A 21,127-nucleotide genomic window follows, 5' to 3' on the forward strand; every position below is an offset into this window, starting at 1 on the left:
TTACCTCAAGAGTATTTTCCTGTGTTGACCCTGGCTCTGTTAACTCTGATTTAACTTCATTTTTCAGAACTACCATATCTGATACATGTTCAATATTTTCCTGTGGAAAATAAGGCATATTAGGTATGCATATAACACGTATCTACAAATACAGTCACCAACAAATGAACATGATAATTCATTACCTGCCAGTGTTACAGTTACTTTCAAAATTTCACTACTGTTTAAGAAAGATTTCTAGCGAGAGAAGATTGTTAATACCAAAGTCTGTACTGAGAATGGGCTTCTTCACTCCTTATGTTAGAGAAAGAATGGGACTGAAAACCAAATATAAAATTAGATATATTTTCTAGTCATATCAGAAGATATCCTAGAAGAGATGGAATTGGGGCCATCTCGCACAGAATTTGGAAGGATGCTGCCATAGTCATTAACACTAAATCGTATATATTGTATCGGGAAAATATACGGAATAAGGAATAAGGGCTTGAGATTCAACAAAGGGGTGAACGGATCTTATGGAGCAGGTACAGAGAGATGTATTCGCTGATCGAAATAATAGCTGATTTTGAAGACAAAATTTATTCATTTCATTGAGTAGGACTTGCATTTTCCCTGTTATTTGCTTCATCAAAAAATACTTTAATAAACGGACTCAATTTCGTCTTGAAGTTTTAATATCAAATTAATTGTGGCGAATGTCTGTCATTCCTAAATGAATTTCATTTCAAAGTACAACCTCTTCCTTTAAAAATTCATAAAATTATTTCTTGAACTCGTTTGAATTATGGGAAAAGAGAAAATTATTGAATTTAAATTAAGTTTCCTTCACTTGACAATATGGAAAATTTCCCTACACTGTTTTCTAAATGATTAACACTTAAAATTGTGCAAGTCTCCACTAGACTCTCTTTAAACATTTAACACTTAAAAGGATATCGCAAAGAGATTCGTCTTACAAAGTTCGATCTTATAATTTCTTTACGAATAGAAGTTTAAATATTCTGATAATACTGTTGGAATATTATGATTTCCAGTAACAGTGAATAAACTGTTTGTTGAACTGCTATCTAAACCACTGATTCTAATATTCCACCAATGAAAAGATAGTCTTGTGGAATTCAAAAAGAGTCCGAAAAACACCCATATCAACAATAATCTGGAATTCAGGAATGGTTTGTGAAGATATGCGGTTCAGCGAATAGCATGTTTGACAGCCGGTGTCGTGATGTCATCACCCATGGTACCACGTTAAACTCCCTAGTTGAGACCACGTCCCATGTCCCATGTCATCAATCCCACATTGACAGGTAGACATGAATATAATTGACACTCAGGTTTTAACGCGTTTTTGGCTGGATATACAACACGAAACAGTTCAACTGACTAGTAAAACTTACCGAGTGTCTTATCTGACCTGCTTCAGACTACGAACACAGTATCGTCTTAAGTGCACACCAGCAGTAAATTGCTGATAATTATTGTTCTGAAAATCGTCGTTTAAAATAGCAGTGGGAGGATATGTACAAGTGTTTTCACACTGAGATCACAGTCTATTCAAATGACGGAATGTTGTATCTCGCGATTGTTTACAAGTCCTGATTGCGGTACTACATCACGCACTCGCGACGAAAGATTCAATACGTTGATAGTTCAAAATTGTCATTAGATGTGTATATTAAAGCACTATTATGAGATAGCCTGCTTTAGTAAACGAGGCATTATTTTACAAGAAAATGTCCTTAACTTGCACACGTTTATCAGTTGTAAATGTTTTAAGTTATTCTGTCTAGAAGAAAATTATAAGTTTTATATAGTCCAGTTCACTCGAGTTAAAGTCCAAAATGTAAGGTAAGTTACTATCACCAGCACTGTTGAACACTTTAAAAATGATGAGATTACCAAGTTGTAGTAATAATTAAAAAATTCTAAGACCGACACTGTTCACTGGACTACAAGTCCGAAGATAATTGAAGCAGAGTACGTGATTGCTGTTCTTTTATATCGTGCAGCTGTGTTAGCTTACCTCCCCTTCCGATAAAATTCCATTTTTTACTGTGGAATAACTTTTAAATCCGAGGGCCAATTTTAATAAAATTTCCACATGTTGATGTTTAAATCATGGACTACAAGATCGTGTATGTCATTATTTGATATCTCCGCGGGATAAAATGTTAGTGAAAGTACTTCTCGTATGTTCTAAAGCAATCATGCGTTGTTCACGTGATCATGACGTCAATCTCCAACGTGGAAGTTCTGAAGTTAATAGCTCGCTGTTTGCCTGCCTGAGCCGTGCCGTTGCAGTTCTTCGCACGTCGGGCCGTATCGTTGCAGTTAATTGACATTACACAATAATGTTCCAGGCCGTTAATGCTTCCTAGTACATATTCCTCCCTCAGTGGCTAAAGAAAACTCGAAGGATTTCCTTTTGCTCGTTTTTGTTTCTGGACATATATCTTGAGGTTGGAGACCTTGTATATACCCCCTAGGATAACATCCATCCTTGCTATCGTCTGATGATGTCTTTCAATAGAGGAGGACGATCATATTCGAGAACCCATCTCTCGTTGAAGACGCGAGCCTCAAGATATAACCTAATACGAACGTTAGACTTGCGAACAATTGCCAGTCGGTTGATATAAGGCGTAACGCAAGGCGAAATGTTGTCATCTTCCTTCATTTGCTGGATAAGGACTTTGGCTTCGTCTCTAAACTTGTTTGGAATCGGATACGGCTTTCTATTATAAGGGGAATGATCAGTTACAATAAGGTGATATACGAAACCCTTAATTTCAACGAGTTGGTCATCAAATACACTTCGATAGATATTGAATACCTCTTGTCCAGCTTTCCCTAATTCGGCTACGAGTTCTGGGTCTTCAGCCACACTGGATAAGGATATAAAATTCTAGGGACCGGCTATGGACTTTTCGTCAAGTACGGACTCTTCTTTGTCCTATTCTGGTTCACCCTTCGTAACAACCATTGCTTCGGCTAGTGCATCCTCGCATTCAGCGGGTAATACATAGTCACGACTGACCTCTCCGGCAGGGGTTCCAATCTCTTCAGTCTCTATGTCCCCATGATCCACCAGCTGTAGCTCAAGAGAATCAGCATTGCTCAAACTTACAAGATTGGCGTCGTAATTTATGGTTCTTCTATATTTTATCATAAAGTCTGACCCTAAAGTAATATTACAGTTGATACGTGCTATTACAAGAAAAATATGCTCAAATGACTTTCCACTGATGTAAAATTCTACGAAAGCTTGCATCCTACATTTGATATTTTATCTGGAATTATTCCTTGGACCTTCAGTTATGCAACTGGAATAGCAAAATGTCGTTATTATTCTTCAAAGACTCAATCAGTTTGTCAGATATAAGTGAGGATTGCGCTCCAGAGTCAATTAAAGTGATTACATTTAATATCATGACTAGACTTCTCTTGTGCTCTGATATGCTGCTGGTATTCCAACGAAGTTGTCCAGGGTCATCGTTAGGTTTGATTCTTTCTCTGGCGTATTCTCTCGTTTCTTTCCACCTGCATTCTAGGTCTTCTCTTCTATAATACTTTCTTTCTTCTGGAGCTTCCTCCTGTTTTCTCCAAGAAGGTCTGTTCCTATAGGGAACTTCACCACGATTCTGGCGTCTTGGAAATCCACGATACCTACTGAGAGAGGTTGTGTTATTCCGCCTCTCTTCTCTCGGTTTTACGTTCTCTCAATCAGGCGTCCTAATCTCGGCAGAATTGGTAGAAATATCTTTAGTCCTGCCCCCTTTAGGAGTTAACTGGTTGTTAGCAGTATCAGGTCTCCTTATTGTGGCATACAAGTGTTCTATGGTCCGAATGTTAGCAGTTACAAGTATCTCCTGTACATGGGACGGGAATTGCAAAGTCATGATCTGGATAAGCTCTTTATCCGGCAGTGGAGCATCCAGAAATTGCATTTTCTTAAGTTGTATGAGAAGATAATCACAGTATCGGGACGTATTGACTGAAGAATTATACTTTCTGGAGTATAATTGCACTTTTACAAGATGTTGGGTTTCCGTATCCAAAAAACAGTTTAGAACAGCTTTCTTAAAATCCTCGTAGGTATCAAAACTACTCTTAAATGCGATGAACCACGAGAGAACTCTGCCTTCCGGTAACTTAGAGTCTGTAAATAATCTTCAAAAGTTTCGTAAAATTTCCCGGGCTGTGTACTCAACTCGTCCGGAAAATTTAGTTGGTTTGTCGTCTTGGATCTTAATAAGAGTTGTTGTATATGACATATCCTTTTAAGTAGCACGGCTTGATGAAAATGATAGGTTTTCCTTTTGCTTAATTTGTGTCATCTCTTTTTACTTTAGACTGAAATACAGATTTCAGCTTGTAGAGATCATTAACATTTCTGTTATTTGTGTTTTCTAACTGTCCAGTGAAACGCTTATCAAATTCTCCTTGGCTAGTTCTAATAAGCCGTATTTCGTTATTGATTTTACTAATATCATACTTAAATGATTCACTGAATTTTTCCTGAATTTGGGCCATTTTAATCTGACCTTGCAATATGTGGCTGTGCGATTCTTGAAATTCAGATATGAGTTCCTTTAATTCGGAAGCGAACGATTGAACTGATAGAAGAACTGTTCTAATGTCACAATCTACAGACTCTATTGATTTATTGACTTGTTTTATATGGCGTGGCTCAGGCTATGAAGCCTGCGGTTATGCCAGACCATCTTATATGCGCTACATCCTGTGCTCTAATTTCTTCCTTGAGAATTTCAAGATTCTCAAGAAATAGGGTTTTTATTCACCGAGTTTGGCTTCTACTTTACCACTGGAGTCAGAATATCTCTTCTCAATTCATGCACCTGCTTCCTTGAATCTTTGCTCTAAGTTGGTATTTGATTCATTGAGCATATTGTTAATGGTATTGTCTGCTTCAGCAAATCTCCTCTCTAGAGCGGATTGACCTTCCACAAACCTAGGCTCCATCTTTTCACTGGTGTTAATTTCTTGGATAGCTAATTCTTCCATCTCAGCATTGGTTGATCAATTTTAATATTTAACTGTGTGCTGGACACCACCATCTGAGTGTTAATTCTATCTTTGAATTTTGGTCAATAATACTCAGCCTAAGTGCTCCAATGGCTGCGAACAAAGCGAAGGGATTAACCACTTTAAAATATTTAAAATTTGATGAAGCTCCAATAGCACGAAGTACTAAAGGTGTAATCAATTTTGCGCTCGAGTGTTGGAACAAAATCTGTCCATGTTGATGTTACTTCGTGTTCATAATTATTCATGTAACTCCACTTAATACCTGGATTACTTTGCATGTCGCAGCTCCAAATCAAGTTTGTGCGCCATCTATACATCAATACAAATCGAGGCCACTCACTGGGAGCCGACTATATCCTTCCCTCTCTGTACCAGGAAAAGATATGGAATAAGGAAGAAGGGCATGAGATTCCACAATGGGTTAACGGTCCTTATGGAGCAGGTACAGAGAGAGGTATACGGTGATCGAAATAATAGCCGATTTCTAAGACAAAATTTATTCATTTCATTGAGTAAAACTTGCATTTTACCTATTAATTGCTGGATGAAAAATATGTTAACAAATGGACTCACTTTCGTCTTGAAGTTTTAATATCAAATTAATTGTGGCGAATGTCTGTGATTCCAAAATGAATTTCATTTGAAAGTACAATCTCTTCCTTCCTTCAAAAGTTCTTAAAATTCTTTTTGAACTCATTTGAATTACGGGAAAAGAGAAAATTATTCACTTTAAATTAAGTTCCCTTCACTTGACAATATGGAAACTTTCCCTACAGTGTTTTCTAAATATTGTGGTTTTCCTGAGATCACAGGGGCTACATGCTGCATTGATACAATTCTGTTTCAAACAGCATATTTCAATGCTTGCAAGTGTGAAAATAAAAAACGAACATGCAAGAAGAAGGCTCATCACAGTCATATAGCAGGGAAAGATGTGACATAGCCCAAACTCAAAGCAACTACAAATGAAACATTTTACTACTTCTAGTATGGTATGCAGTGTTCTGTGAAGAACTGTGGGGATGAGAACACCATCAGCAGTGTTGTAGTGTACATCTGCAATTTCAGATCTTCCATGAACTCTCACGAGACCTTTTAATCTCACATGGATTCATAAAACCTCGTCGGTATGAAAGGAAGTGGGGGAGGGAGTGTCATCAAAAGCTTACATTCTAATATAAGTTAATTTATTAATAAAAGTGTATTCAAGTATAAAATTCTAGAACATACTGACTTAACCTATTCAATATAGAAGAAAGAGAACAGTAGGTGATGTAAATAAAGGATGAAAAACATGCACAAAGTAGGGAGGAAAATAACTACAAAGAGGAAAGAAAAGTTATTTTAATGTGCCAGAAATCCTCAAAGAGTTGGAGCCCACTATGAAGGGTCACATTAAATTGAATTTTCCCAGATATCATATATTCTAGATCCCTTAGACATGGTTCTCTATGTAACATAGACACAGACATGTATTTGAGAAATAAAATGAGCTAATTACTATTCTGCCTTTCTAAATGAATTCAATGTCTAAGAAAAATACTTATTTTGAAAGAAATCACATTCAGATTTTAACTCTCATATGCCATAGGCAAATCTCCTTTTTCCTTAACACAAATATATTCCAGCAGTTTGTAGATGTGAGGGTAACCCAGAGTAATCATACCTGTGTTGACATTCTGTTTAGCAGATTGATGTATCCAGTCTCAAAAACACTGACGAAAGATATGTGATTCAACTACACTAATGAAGACAGGAGTAATAATTTTTACCATGTGGTGATAATGGTGGAGCAGTAGTATTGGAGGATATTATTTTAAAAAAGGAAACTGGGCCAACCATCCTCTATTTTAATCAGAGGGGAAAATAGAAGAGGTGTGACCCCTAAAACAAAGTACATTTGATACAGACAGAAAAAAATACAGACTAATCCAACCCAAACATTAACACACTCACCAACAGTTTCCGATAATAGCACACAATTCTTTAACATCATTTTGAGATCTGTACAACTTTGAAGCAGTATCATTATAAGAACTATCAAACCTAGAGTTCTTCATCTGGAGTGTGCTCATATGCCAGGTTCAAGTTTGACACAGAACATAACAAAGCAGAATGCTCACATCCTTGATATTTTCACACCTTTACCTTCTGTAGGGCCTGTAAATTAGAACTCAACAAACACACATTTATTCTGACAATAGTGTGCATTAACTGAAGAATTTTGACTTTAATTATCACCGTCAAGTCACAGTTATTCACTGAACATCTCTCTTCCAACTTTCAAGGTTTTCGAAGACTCTGAGGTGCCAGAATGATGCGCAGGAATTCACTTTCATGCTAGTACAACTACAAGCATGTGCTGTGATAATACAGCTTCTTCACATACCTCTAGACAGAACCCAAATCACACTCGCCAACACAAAATTAGCAAGTCATCAGTTTACCATCTGAGCTATCAGATGAAGAGCCACTGAACTGAAATCCACACTCAGAGGATAGCAATGGACTGTGATTAGAGTAGCAACAGACAAAGCAAGGAAAGATGATGAAAATATCTTGCTTCTTCTCAAAACAATTCCACGGCATCTCCGCCTTTATCAGTGTGTTTCCTTTAGACGAGCTATACTCACAGCAAACTGCCACGGCAGAATTTACTACATGCTCACCAAACATTAGTGACATTGTACAGAAGTTTAAATGATGCAAATCTTATCTGGAATTCTTTTGGGCGAAAATTGTGTTCACCATGCGAGCCAGGGATCTACTGATCATAACCTAATTCAATCTAGCACTCACCATTTTCCATCACTTCAGCAACTACTAGCACTGCAATTGGCTGACATATGACAAGAAATGATGTCAATCCCACAAAGATTTCATTACCATACCATGCAGAATAAATTCATAACCATACACCTCTCAGAAATCAATTTCAATAACCAACAGAGGTAAACAATTAAACAACACAGAGTCAGTCAATGGGTACTTAACACATGAAATGCACTGAAGACTCGATCTTGAGACAATGCCTATCACAAATTTGTCACTACCTGGACCTAACCTAGGCTCCTTCACTATCAAGCCCACAACAATAATTCAGCTTTTTGCCACTATCAAACAAAGAATGCACTGCCGTCCACTAGTAAATGCTAGAGGCCAAATGTCCACTCAACGGCTCTAATCTGGGGGCTTATGCCACGACTACTGTTGTTTGTAATTCCTAAGAGTTGACCAAATTTATTAATAAGAATTTATTGCAGCAAGATGGCCATATAATGGGATACAACAATAGGTTTCAAGGTTACAAAGTAAGCATGAAACATTGTCACACAACATACTGCGATTTACAGATGCTTGAGGCAGTCTAGTCTTTGCTATAGTCAACTATGCTCTTTCCCCTTTTACTACACAGTATTATGTGGTACCAAATTTATTCAGCTACTAAGGGTTAAATTCTGATCTCTATAAATTTATCTGGAATGGGACTTACAAGTGATGCATTTCTTGTTCCTTCAAGCCAGGCTGGTTCCTCTTTGATGTTTACTTCCAGCTCCATTTTACACTGCCACTGAAGTAGTTAGAAGGTACTGGGGATCGTTGATTACTTTCAATGACCTTACACTGAAACACAGGCCAGAAAAATATATTTCCTAATTGCTGTCATTGCTACTTACATTATTTGTCAACAGACTAAGCAACAAACTTGTAATTCTATATGACTGTCAACAATATGATTATACCAAAAAGACTCAAAATTTTAAATGATTGTTGAGACCGTGATCGTACCTATGGACTTCAAGTTTTCTATGACGGATGTTATGATCATAGCTAAAGACGTCCAGTTTTAAATGGCTTCTAATACAATGATCACCTCCATAGGATATCTAATTTAACATATCTGTCGATATCGAGATCATAGTCCCCTGGTTTTACTTTAAAACTTTTCTTATTTATAGCTATATAATATACAGTTTCATATGGAACTGAAACCACAGCATGTTGACTTTTCTTTCTAAAAATCCAACATACGATGATTGTGATTGAAATTCACAAAATTTCTTGAAGAATTCAGTGACTAATTCGTTTGCATATCACTCTGATCTCCTTGGTCCATATCTTGGAAACTTTCTACCATTTTTATCCTCTGAACTGTGCTCCAGTGCCTTGAGATTTGTTCTATCAAAACTTTCCTTATTAGGATAAATTCTCTCAAACCATTCTCCTCTCATCAAGCTGATTCACTAACTCTTTATTTGAGACATGTTCTATTCATCTGATCTTCAACAACTTGTGATAACACGGCATTTCATAGGCTTCCACTCTGTTTTTCTCGGCACCATTTATTTTCCATGTTTCACCTTTACCTCAGTGCAAACATAATTATTAAGGTTTTCATTCCGTTTAATCTAAAGAACGTGATGTAGAAAAGATGCGAGTTTAGGCAGGATTTAGTGATGACATTTACAGATATTGAGGAGGCATATGGCTGTGTACCACAAGTTGTCTTCAATGCACTATTAAAAAAGAAGGCAGGGAGAGGAGAACTAATTATAAAAGCCAAAAATGAAAAATGAGAAATCAATATGAAGACAACTATAGGACAAACAAAATGGTTGAAAGTAGAAACATGACTTCAACAAGGATGTGTATTGTCCCCTCTACACTTCATTACAGTCATGGATGAAATCCACAAGTGGGAACCAATGAGGCAAAGGTAATACGGGGAGAAGATGAAATGGAAGTACAAAAACAAGTTACTGTATGGAATCAGGAGATAGAGGAATATGGTAATAAAATAAGTGGGGAGAAGTTCATGGTTATAGTGGTGACAAGAGGTAATAGAAAGGAAATTGGAAATATTGAAGTAAATGGAAGACCATTAGATGTTAAGGAAAGTTTCAAGTATATGTGAAGAAAAATAGCAGAAGATGGAGAGAAAAATTATGAAATTGGAAAAAGAACTGAACAAGCCAATGTGTTTTATCAATGTGTGAGATGTATAGTCTGAAACTGGGGCATACCAGAGGAATGCAAAAAAAAAATTGCACCATACGTATTACACACCGATTTTGATATATGCTGCAGACACATGCACAAGAAAAAATCATGATGAAGGCAGAATCCAACAGGCCAAGATGAAATTCCTTGGATGAATAACAGGGAAGACGTGAAGGGATAAAATCAGAAACACAGAAATCAGGGAGAGAATTGGAATCCCTAAACCGCAAGACAAGATAGAGACCAGTAAGCTTAAATGGTATGGACACATGGTGAGAATAGAACAGGCTAGTGTTCCAAAGCGAGTATTTACACAGAAAATAATAAGAGAAAGGCATCAGGGAATGCCCAGAAGGAGGTGGATGGACATGGTAAAGGAGAGATACACACCTGAGGATGTCCTTCATTCACAAGTCTACCCAGAAGACTGGAAATGGAAAATGAAGAAAAGGAATCTGTTGAAATGAAGACACAAATTTATACAACACTGCTATTAGCTCATTTCATTGAATAATGCCACCAACCTTTACTTAAGTGTCCTTTCATTATTTGTCTGTGCATGTCATGTCTTAAGACCTAGGGGAGCTTACCAGTGCACCCCTTGAAAGGAGTTCTGTGCAAAACAATTGGTTTAAATATTTAGCAGGTTTTTGTTCCCCAGGTGGTACAAAACTTGTCTGCGTTGAATACCTTGAGGGATGCCTCACAAAATTCATTTCACCCAATAGTAATGTTTGTTAGTCAATGATATCTTACTGTAAAAGTAAACACACTGCCCTAACAATGAATACTACAATGTTTCACACATGTAATACAACCTTCGTTCCTGTGGCCAACTGCATAAATTTTTATTCATTACCAGGAAACAGACTTCACATCTATTGAGGAAACTATGATCAATTGTACTTTGTATATTGCAACGTAGGGGCCACAACTAAAGTGTGCCACGTTTACTTGTTCTGGCCATCACTGTTTATTCTATTAATATATTACTGGTTTTACTAGCAAGTAACTGCCTTGTACAGTTTCCAGAGCCTGAATTTAGTGCACTAACATATCGAAGGGAAATGAAATGGCGTATGGCTTTCAGTGCCGGGAGTGTCCGAGGACATGTTCGGCTCGCCAGATGCAGGTCTTTTGATTTGACACCCGTAGGTGACCTGCGCGTCGTGATGAGGATGAAATGATGATGAAGACGACACATACACCCAGCCCCCGTGCCAGCGAAATTAACCAATTAAGGTTAAAATTCCCGACCCTGCCGGGAATCGAACCCGGGACCCCTGTGACCAAAGGCCAGCACGCTAACCATTTAGCCATGGAGCCGGACATATCGAAGGGAAAGGGCTAAGGTTAGGAAGATTTTTTTTTTTGCTTTACGTCGCACTGACACAGATAATATGGCGACGATCGGATAGGAAAGGCCTAGGAATGGGAAGGAAGCGACCGTGGCCTTAATTGGCGTACAGCCCCAGCATTTGCCTGGTGTGAAAATGGGAAACCACGGAAAACCACCTTCAGCCTGCCGACAGTGGGGTTCGAACCCACTATCTCCCGATTACTGGATACTGGCCGCACTTAAGCGACTGCAGCTATCGAGCTCGGTGTTAGGAAGATAGAAGAGTTAATTAAGGCTAATTAATGAGAAAATGGGGTAACCACGGAAGCAATTTCTGCGCTACCCATCGCGGAATTCGAACCCATGCAATCTCACCGCCACTCACCCCTGAAAAAGATATTTTACACACCAATAATTATCAGGAAATATGTTTAGAAGGAGAGACATTCTACTGATAAATAAAACATAAGGACTAATTACTGGATACAGCTGTGTTGTGGAGTAATGATGTGATACAGAAGAATCTCCATAACAACACTTACCGGTATATACCAAGAATTTTACATATTCAGATAATATTCCAGATATCCTAAACGGAACAAATCTCAAGATTTCGAACCCTACTACAATCTTTCGCAGCCGACAGTGTAAAGTAAAACTCAAATCGCACACAGAGGTAAATAACACATTAACACAATAATTAAAATTATACACTACATCTTGTAATTTCTTTCTGAAACTTATCCGCGTAGCTCTTCAGAAAAATTCCTCATTTCTCTAAATTTAATTGCACGGTACATTGTTACAACACATGACTTGCCGGCACTTGTAAGGCAACGGCCAGGAGTTTTCAAGAAGAAAGCTAGTTACAGAAGTATACACTTTTAATGCTTAAGTAAGCGTAAAATTTAAGAAAAATTAAAAGTATTAAATATAAAAATATGTAGGCTGGAATGCTGAAACAGAAAGATTAGTATTAACTTATTGCGGTTCTCAGCTGAGATCTGTATGTTCGGTAAAAGTAAATTATTGAAACTTCAACATTACCGACAATACGTTAGAGGTTGTGAACACAGTGTAAAATGATAGAAATCACGATTCCTCAATAAAGAAAATATGTAACACAATGAACGGAATAAGCTGTACAACTGGCCAATACGCGTCTCATATAACAACTTACCTCACACTTCGAAACAAAACCGATGATTTTAATGTAGTACAAATTTAATTTCTATCATTCAGGACAATAGGCTGAATTTACAAAAGGATGTATTACCGCTAACAACTCCCAAGTACTGGGTATAATGTCCGGCTATATCTAGCCCACAGAGGATCTATAATAGAAAATTAACCTCTCCGTGTATAAACAGACCACAATACACAAATTCGTCATTAGTTGCTGCAGGGGAGAAAAATAATACGACAGCCGGTCCATAACTCGTAACGTATGTGGACAGCCATCGAAGGAGGGATCAACTGGCTGAATTTAAAGATCCAATTCGTCGTATAATAGAAATTAAACCGTACAGTTATTATTATTATTATTATTATTATTATATATATATATATATATAATTCGCTGCGGCCATCAAGGACCACGTTAAGTCTTGTTGCATTTGACACTGAACTTGGCCTTCTTTAGAGCCCAAATTTCCCTCATTCTTTGTGAGTGGGCCTGCTTACGCTCCTCTGTCCAAGGGGCACCGTGTCTTCTCTTCGGTTGCTCGTCTCGGTTTAGCCCGTTCGTCAATATTTCTTGCGGAAGAGATTTCTGTTAAAGGCGTCTTCAGCTGAGATATGTAGCATTTGCAGGTCTTCTTTGGTATTTCCAAACCAGGGAATTGTGGTTTTGGGGTTTGAATCAAAAAAGTGAAAGATTTCTTTAGTTAACTTTCTTCTGTCATTCTTTTCAGATGACCGTAAAATCGTGCCCGTCTTTTCCTGATTGTGTCAGTAATTTTCTCTATTTTGCTGTAGACTTCCTTGTTGGATCTCTTTTGATGGATTCCATTTCTGTACTTTGATCCCAAGATTCCTCTCACAATTTTGCGTTCTCTTTTCTCCAGTTCTTCAAGTAGTCCTTTGTTGGCATTTAGAGACAGGGTTCCGGCTACATATAGAACTACTGGCTTCAGAACTGTTTCATAGTGACGTATCTTGGTGTTTTGCGAAAGGCATTCTTTGTTGTAGATTGTGCGGGATGTTTGGTAGGCTATTTCCAGTTTGCGTACTCTCTCCTGAAGTGCTTCTTTGTCCAGTCTATTTTTCATGATGATCTCACCCAGGTATTTGAATTTGTCTACTCGTGTGATGTCCCCGTATTTAGTATGGAGTTTTGGTGGAGCCTCTTAGATGTTAGTCATTACTTCTGTTTTCTCGAACGATATCTGCAAACCAGTTTGTTCGGCAATTTCCTTTAAAATTTCAACTTGAGCTCTAGCGGTTTCTATGTCGGTTGAGAGAACAGCAATATCATCGGCAAATGCTAAGCAGTCTGTTGCGATCCCCTTGGATTTGGTTCCTATTCTCAATGGTCTGTAGTTGGTTTCCTGTAATCTCACCCGCCAGGTTCTGATGATCTTTTCAAGAACACAGTTGAAGAGTATCGGGGATAGCCCATCACCTTGTCGGACTCCTGTTTTGATGTCAAAGGAATGCGAGAGACAACCGTGGAACTTCACCTTGGATTTTGTATCGGTCAGGGTAGCTCTAATTAATGCCAGCAGTTTCAAATCAACTCCAAATTAATTTAAGATGTTTAGCAGGACTTCCCGGTCAATGGAGTCGTACGATTTCTTAAAGTCCACAAAGACAGACACATACTGCTTGGATCTTAGTGTACAATATCTGATGATCGTTTTCAGATTTTGGATCTGTTCAGCTGTTGAGCGACCTTTTCTGAACCCTCCTTGGTATTCATCTTATTTGAGTCATCAGTCCATAAACTGATTTGATGCAGCGCTCCATGCCATCCTATCCTGTGCTAACCTTTTCATTTCTAAGTAACTACTGCATCCTACATCTGCTCAAATCTGCTTGTCATATTCATACCTTGGTCTACCCCTATCGTTCTTACCACCTACACTTCCTTCAAAAACCAACTGCACAAGTCTTGGGTGTCTTAAGATGTGTCCTATCATTCTATCTCTTCTTCTCGTCAAATTTAGCCAAATCCATCTCCTCTCACCAATTCGATTCAGTAACTCTTCATTCGTGATTCGATCTACCAGAATGTCTGTAGTGAAGTAAATATCAGCCTTAGCATCTACTACCAGAATGTCTGTAGTGAGGTAAATACCAGCCTTAGCATCTACTACCAGAATGTCTGTAGTGAGGTAAATACCAGCCTTAGCATCTACAACCAGAATGTCTGTCGTGAGGTAAATACCAGCCTTAGCATCTACTACCAGAATGTCTGTAGTGAGGTAAATACCAGCCTTAGCATCTACAACCAGAAGGTCTGTAGTGAGGTAAATACCAGCCTTAGCATCTACTACCAGAATGTCTGTAGTGAGGTAAATACCAGCCTTAGCAAATACTACCAGAATGTCTGTAGTGAGGTAAATACCAGCCTTAGCATCTTCTACCAGAATGTCTGTAGTGAGGTAAATACCAGCCTTAGCATCTACTACCAGAATGACTGTAGTGAGGTAAATACCAGCCTTAGCATCTTCTACCAGAATGTCTGTATTTAGGTAAATACCAGCCTTAGCATCTACTACCAGAATGTCTGTAGTGAGGTAAATACCAGCCTTAGCATCTTCTACCAGAATGTCTGTAGTGAGGTAAATACCAGCCTTAGCATCTACTACCAGAATGTCTGTAGTGAGGTAAATACCAGCCTTAGTATCTACTACCAGAATGTCTGTAGTGAGGTAAATACCAGCCTTAGCATCTACTACCAGAATGTCTGTCGTGAGGTAAATACCAGCCTTAGCATCTACTACCAGAATGTCTGTAGTGAGGTAAATACCAGCCTTAGCATCTACGACCAGAATGTCTGTCGTGAGGTAAATACCAGCCTTAGCATCTACTACCAGAATATCTGTCGTGAGGTAAATACCAGCCTTAGCATCTACTACCAGAATGTCTGTAGTGAGGTAAATACCAGCCTTAGCATCTACTACCAGAATGTCTGTAGTGGGGTAAATACCAGCCTTAGCATCTTCTACCAGAATGTATGTGGTGAGGTAAATACCAGCCTTAGCATCTACTACCAGAATGTCTGTAGTGGGGTAAATACCAGCCTTAGCATCTACTACCAGAATGTCTGTAGTGGGGTAAATACCAGCCTTAGCATCTACTACCAGAATGTCTGTCGTGAGGTAGATACCAGCCTTAGCATCTACTACCAGAATGTCTGTAGTGGGGTAAATACCAGCCTTAGCATCTTCTACCAGAATGTCTGTAGTGAGATAAATACCAGCCTTAGCATCTACTGCCAGAATGTTTGTAGTGGGGTAAATACCAGCCTTAGCATCTACTACCAGAATGTCTGTAGTGGGGTAAATACCAGCCTTAGCATCTACTACCAGAATATCTGTAGTGAGGTAAATACCAGCCTTAGCATCTACTACCAGAATGTCTGTCGTGAGGTAAATACCAGCCTTAGCATCTACTACCAGAATGCAGTGGCGGCTCGTGGGTTGTAAGTTTGGTGCAGCCCAGCACTCGCATCTGCAGTAAATGTGTAGCCTACATTTTGAATAGGCGTGTTGGATAATCTAGCTGGGAGGAAATAAGGGATCGGGGAGATCTTTTGGTATGATAATGGTTTACAAATATCCGCTGTGTAATTTTCATGCAATTACTTTTAAAAGCACAATGTAACTATAACATTAACTAAAAAACAAATATTACATTCGGTAACGTCTATTGCTTGTACGTGAAATCTATTCTTCGGTGCTTTGAAGCAGCGAACGTATCAATGATATCATCGTAAAAGGGCATTGTATCCATCAAGTAGCTGAGCAGTGACTTCTCCAGGGATATGGTTGCCAGCGCAGTCAACCTCTCCTGCGATGTTGAATTCCTTAAGGAGGTTTTTATCCGCTTAAGGCACGAAAAGCTTCTTTCTACTGAGGAGCTGGTAGACGGTATGTTAAGTATTAATTAATAATTTATACGCTTCTTTGAAAACGTCCGTGAGTTCATTTTTATTGAGCGACAGAATTATTTCCTCCAAACTGGTATTTTTGTAGGTGGAATCAGAATAGATATACTGAAGTTCATTTTTTAACCTTTGTTTGTCTAAGGTCGTGGGATAAGACATTTTTAAGTTCTCTAGACCATCAAGAGGGAGGATTTTAGAAAATTCTTCAAACTTAGAGCTATCTCTTAATTGGAGCTCCTGCATATCTTGAAATCTTGTATCAGTCTCTACGGAGACTAATTCCAGTATCTGAAAATAAAGTACTCGATAGTTTAGAAAAATTTCACTTTCTGTTTTTAAACCACAATGTCTTTTTAGTTCAATTTTGGTTTCCTTCTCAGTCGTACGAAAACTGGTATTAAATGTTTCTTCATTCCTTTTACCTAGTATCAGTTACCGTGTGGGTCTTACTTTTGAGAGGCAGAACTAAACGTCCAGAGACTTCTTTTGGATCACGTTAAATAATATATTAGCAAGCTCAAAATGTCATTGAATACTATTGATAAAAATGTGAACTGGAAGCTATTAAAGTTATTAAACAACCCCTCTGATTGGCGAATGGTTTCTTCGTCTGACTGAGGATCGTACATGAGTCTTTCAAAGATGTATTTCAATCCCTCCCACTCCTCGACAACCACGCTCAAAAGTTTCCCATGTGACGACCAACGTGTATCCACACGAGATGGTACTCGCTTCGCAATTACTGAATCAGCGACGAAAGTTCTTTTGGCTGATAAATTAATAAATGAAAGAATACCACCAAGACTCGCAAAAAAATGTACGGCACTCTGATATGTTGGGAATACTCTGCTGTACCACTAGATTTAATCAGTGTGCCGAACAATGTACAAATAATGCTTGAGGGGCATCCTCCTTGACCTAAGTTTGAAGACCATTTAGATGACCTGCCATGACACTAGTTCCGTCATAACACTGAGCAATCAATTTAGTTTTCTAGGAAATTTCACTCAATACAGTCTGCAGCAAGCTGAATAAAGTAATCGCCGTACGGTTTGAACTAACTTCAAAAAACCAAGAAAGCGTTCAACTAGCGCACCTTTGTGGATAATATACCGAAGTATCACCGAACACTGCGATTTCTTTTTGATATCAGTTGTATCGTCGACCTGAACTGTGAAACGAAAGAGGTTTCTAAAATTTCTTCTTTCACAGCATCCCTAATGAAGGTATAGATGCAGTCTATCAACTCACATTGTATAGTTTTCGATTCTGCGCTAAAAACTTTCTTTATAGAAGCATAATGCTCCTGCATTTCAAATGAGCTGTTGGAAACTAGAAGTTTTAACAGTTCTTTGAAATTCCCTCTATTTAAGGAGTCACCGCTCTCATCATGGCCTCTAAATGTCATTTCCTGCTTCGAAAGAAATAAAATTGCATCGATTTGCAATCGCATGAAAAGTCTGTTAAGCCTCACATTCTCATTAAATTTTGTGATGTATAGACGAGCATTTTTCTTAAAGCACCAGCAATTTGATTCTGATTCTTCTCAAGTTCTTTAAATCCCACGGCATTTTTATATGCTCCGGGGAACCTTCGTGCTTTTGGAAAGACCTAGTAGCACAGGACATATTTTCAAATCCTGTGTGATTCCAGACTCCCTGTTTCACTCCAACAATAAGACAAGGCCAACAAAAGTGTTTCTGCAAATAATGACTACCGCATAACCACGGATAACTACTATACCAAGGTACTTGGAAAGTTCGTGTGTGCATCTTTCCGGAGGCAGTACCTGTTATTTTCTGATATGTCAAATCTAGCTGGGGACGATTGACTGATAAAATTTCTCTGTTATCCTCTTTCTTCCATTTCGAAAACGGAGTTTCTCTTAAAATACAAACTAAATCCACAGAGGATTCCATGTTAAGCACGCTTTGGAGGGAACACTATTCTTTCACACTATAAGAAAATATTTAAATACTATAATACTACATATTTATATCCCTAATGAATTTCAAACGCACTTCCTCTCCAAACATCCATACGACAATAATTATTCTACGCTTCACATAGTAACTATGAAAACGCCAAAAGCTCACCGTGTGAGCTGTGCTACTAAATGCTCTTCAAATGCGCTTATGTTATTTACAGTTCACTCACAATTAATCCGCCACACGGCCACGATTCACATTATAACAACGGACATTTATTTTCACTATGAAAGAATACTCCGTGCACCACACGTTCACAGCTGGCGTAACAGTAGCCATAACTCTCGCGACAAAATATACTGCATCTTTGTTTGATTGAGTTTTAGCGTGAGATTTAGATACCAATATTGGCAGCAATGCTGTAGGAGCCCGCATGTGTTCAACCTAAGCAGAGAGGGCGGGTTACACGTTCGGTTGGGTTCGGATAATATCGTCCCAGCTCGGGCCAAGCAGCCGAATATCCCAGAGACTCGCTGGTCTGCACCACGCAAAATACAACCGTATGCGTACTCATGACAGTCTTGAGCGTTGTCATGGCAACCGTTGTGTAACACGTCACAAGTCAGCCCGCTCTGCTTTGAGCATTGAGAGGGCTGCACTCGGTTCGCAGAACTCGTAAGTGAAGCGAACAGCGGTGGTTGCTTAACTATGAGCGCTACGCATGTTGAGTAATCACAACATATAGAGCGCACTCTTCGGTTTTTTCAACGAATATGTTTTAAACAGAAAATGTAGGGATACAGAAAATGATAGACAATTGTTTTGAGAAATGTTAGTGCAGCCGGGCTGTACCTCATGCACCTGAAAAGCCGCTACCGCCAGCATGTCTGTAGTAAGCTAAATACCAGCCGTAGCATCTACTACCAGAATGTCTGTAGTGAGGTAAATATCAGCCTTAGCATCTACTACCAGAATGTCTGTAGTGAGGTAAATGCCAGCCTTAGCATCTACTACCAGAATGTCTGTAGTGAGGTAAATACCAGCCTTAGCATCTATTACCAGAATGTCTGTAGTGAGGTAAATACCAGCCTTAGCATCTACTACCAGAATGTCTGTAGTGAGGTAAATACCAGCCTTAGCATCTACTACCAGAATGTCTGTAGTGAGGTAAGTACCAGCCTTAGCATCTACTACCAGAATGTCTGCAGTGAGGTAAATACCAGCCTTAGCATCTACTACCAGAATGTCTGTCGTGAGGTAAGTACCAGCCTTAGCATCTACCACCAGAATGTCTGTAGTGAGGTAAATACCAGCCTTAGCATCTACTACCAGAATGTCTGTAGTGAGGTAAATACCAGCCTTAGCATGTACTACCAGAATGTCTGTCGTGAGGTAAATACCAGCTTTAGCATCTACTACCAGAATGTCTGTAGTGAGGTAAATACCAGCCTTAGCATCACTACCAGAATGTCTGTAGTGAGGTAAATACCAGCCTTAGCATGTACTACCAGAATGTCTGTCGTGAGGTAAATACCAGCCTTAGTATCTACTACCAGAATGTCTGTAGTGAGGTAAATACCAGCCTTAGCATCTACCACCAGAATGTCTGTCGTGAGGTAAATACCAGCCTTAGCATCTACTACCAGAATGTCTGTCGTGAGGTAAATACCAGCCTTAGCATCTTCTACCAGAATGTCTGTAGTGAGGTAAATACCAGCCTTAGCATCTTCTACCAGAATGTCTGTAGTGAGGTAAATACCAGCCTTAGCATCTTCTACCAGAATGTCTGTAGTGAGGTAAATACCAGCCTTAGCATCTACTACCAGAATGTCTGTCGTGAGGTAAATACCAGCCTTAGTATCTACTACCAGAATGTCTGTAGTGAGGTAAATAACAGCCTTAGCATCTACCACCAGAATGTCTGTCGTGAGGTAAATACCAGCCTTAGCATCTACTACCAGAATGTCTGTCGTGAGGTAAATACCAGCCTTAGCATCTTCTACCAGAATGTCTGTAGTGAGGTAAATACCAGCCTTAGCATCTTCTACCAGAATGTCTGTAGTGAGGTAAATACCAGCCTTAGCATCTTCTACCAGAATGTCTGTAGTGAGGTAAATACCAGCCTTAGCATCTTCTACCAGAATGTCTGTAGTGAGGTAAATACCAGCCTTAGCATCTACTACCAGAATGTCTGTAGTGAGGTAAATACCAGCCTTAGCATCTTCTACCAGAATGTCTGTAGTGAGGTAAATACCAGCCTTAGCATCTACTACCAGAATGTCTGTAGCGAGGTAAATACCAGCCTTAGCATCTACCACCAGAATGTCTGTCGTGAGGTAAATACCAGCCTTAACATCTACTACCAGAATGTCTGTCGTCTTAACAAATCACTCGTGGACTTTAACGTCGCTCTGAGTGACATGCATTACGACTGCTCGACTCTTCAATCGACAATAGTGAAGTACTGCACCACAATTATGTTACTTTCCGCCAAGATAAGCAAAATATCATTACTAGTGGGAGCAAGAGAGGTTGGGTTTTAATAGAGGTGAACTCTGCTTACGGGCCAGTGCAACGATCCGACCTAGCGGGAAACTGGGAGTGTGTTGTTGTGAAAGCCAACCCCTTCCCCTGGGCGAGCGCTTTACATAGTCTGCTGTTACCTGCCCACGGACGAGGTGAAAGTACGGCTGA

At 39.0% G+C, this 21,127-nt stretch overlaps 1 protein-coding gene across 5 annotated transcripts in view; it reads right to left on the reverse strand.

Moving 5' to 3' along the window:
* The window catches only part of LOC136881893 (zinc finger protein 83-like), an 82,064-nt gene that overhangs the window by 42,048 nt on the left and 18,889 nt on the right, over nt 1-21,127 (reverse strand). For 2 of the 5 annotated variants that reach the window (XM_068229459.1, XM_068229455.1), the window contains exons 2-3: nt 8,546-8,676; nt 5-100 (exon numbers count right to left, since the gene is read on the reverse strand). In XM_068229459.1, coding sequence (XP_068085560.1) covers nt 5-100; nt 8,546-8,611 — 162 coding nt within the window. In that variant the 5' untranslated portion in view covers nt 8,612-8,676. Of the gene's footprint in view, nt 1-4; nt 101-8,545; nt 8,677-8,841; nt 8,966-12,439; nt 12,530-21,127 lie in introns of those variants that run through there. The other 3 variants (XM_068229456.1, XM_068229458.1, XM_068229460.1) reach the window with 3 other exon arrangements.

This window comes from Anabrus simplex, chromosome 10 (assembly GCF_040414725.1).
Source record: "Anabrus simplex isolate iqAnaSimp1 chromosome 10, ASM4041472v1, whole genome shotgun sequence".
Classification (NCBI taxonomy): Eukaryota; Metazoa; Arthropoda; class Insecta; order Orthoptera; family Tettigoniidae; genus Anabrus; species Anabrus simplex.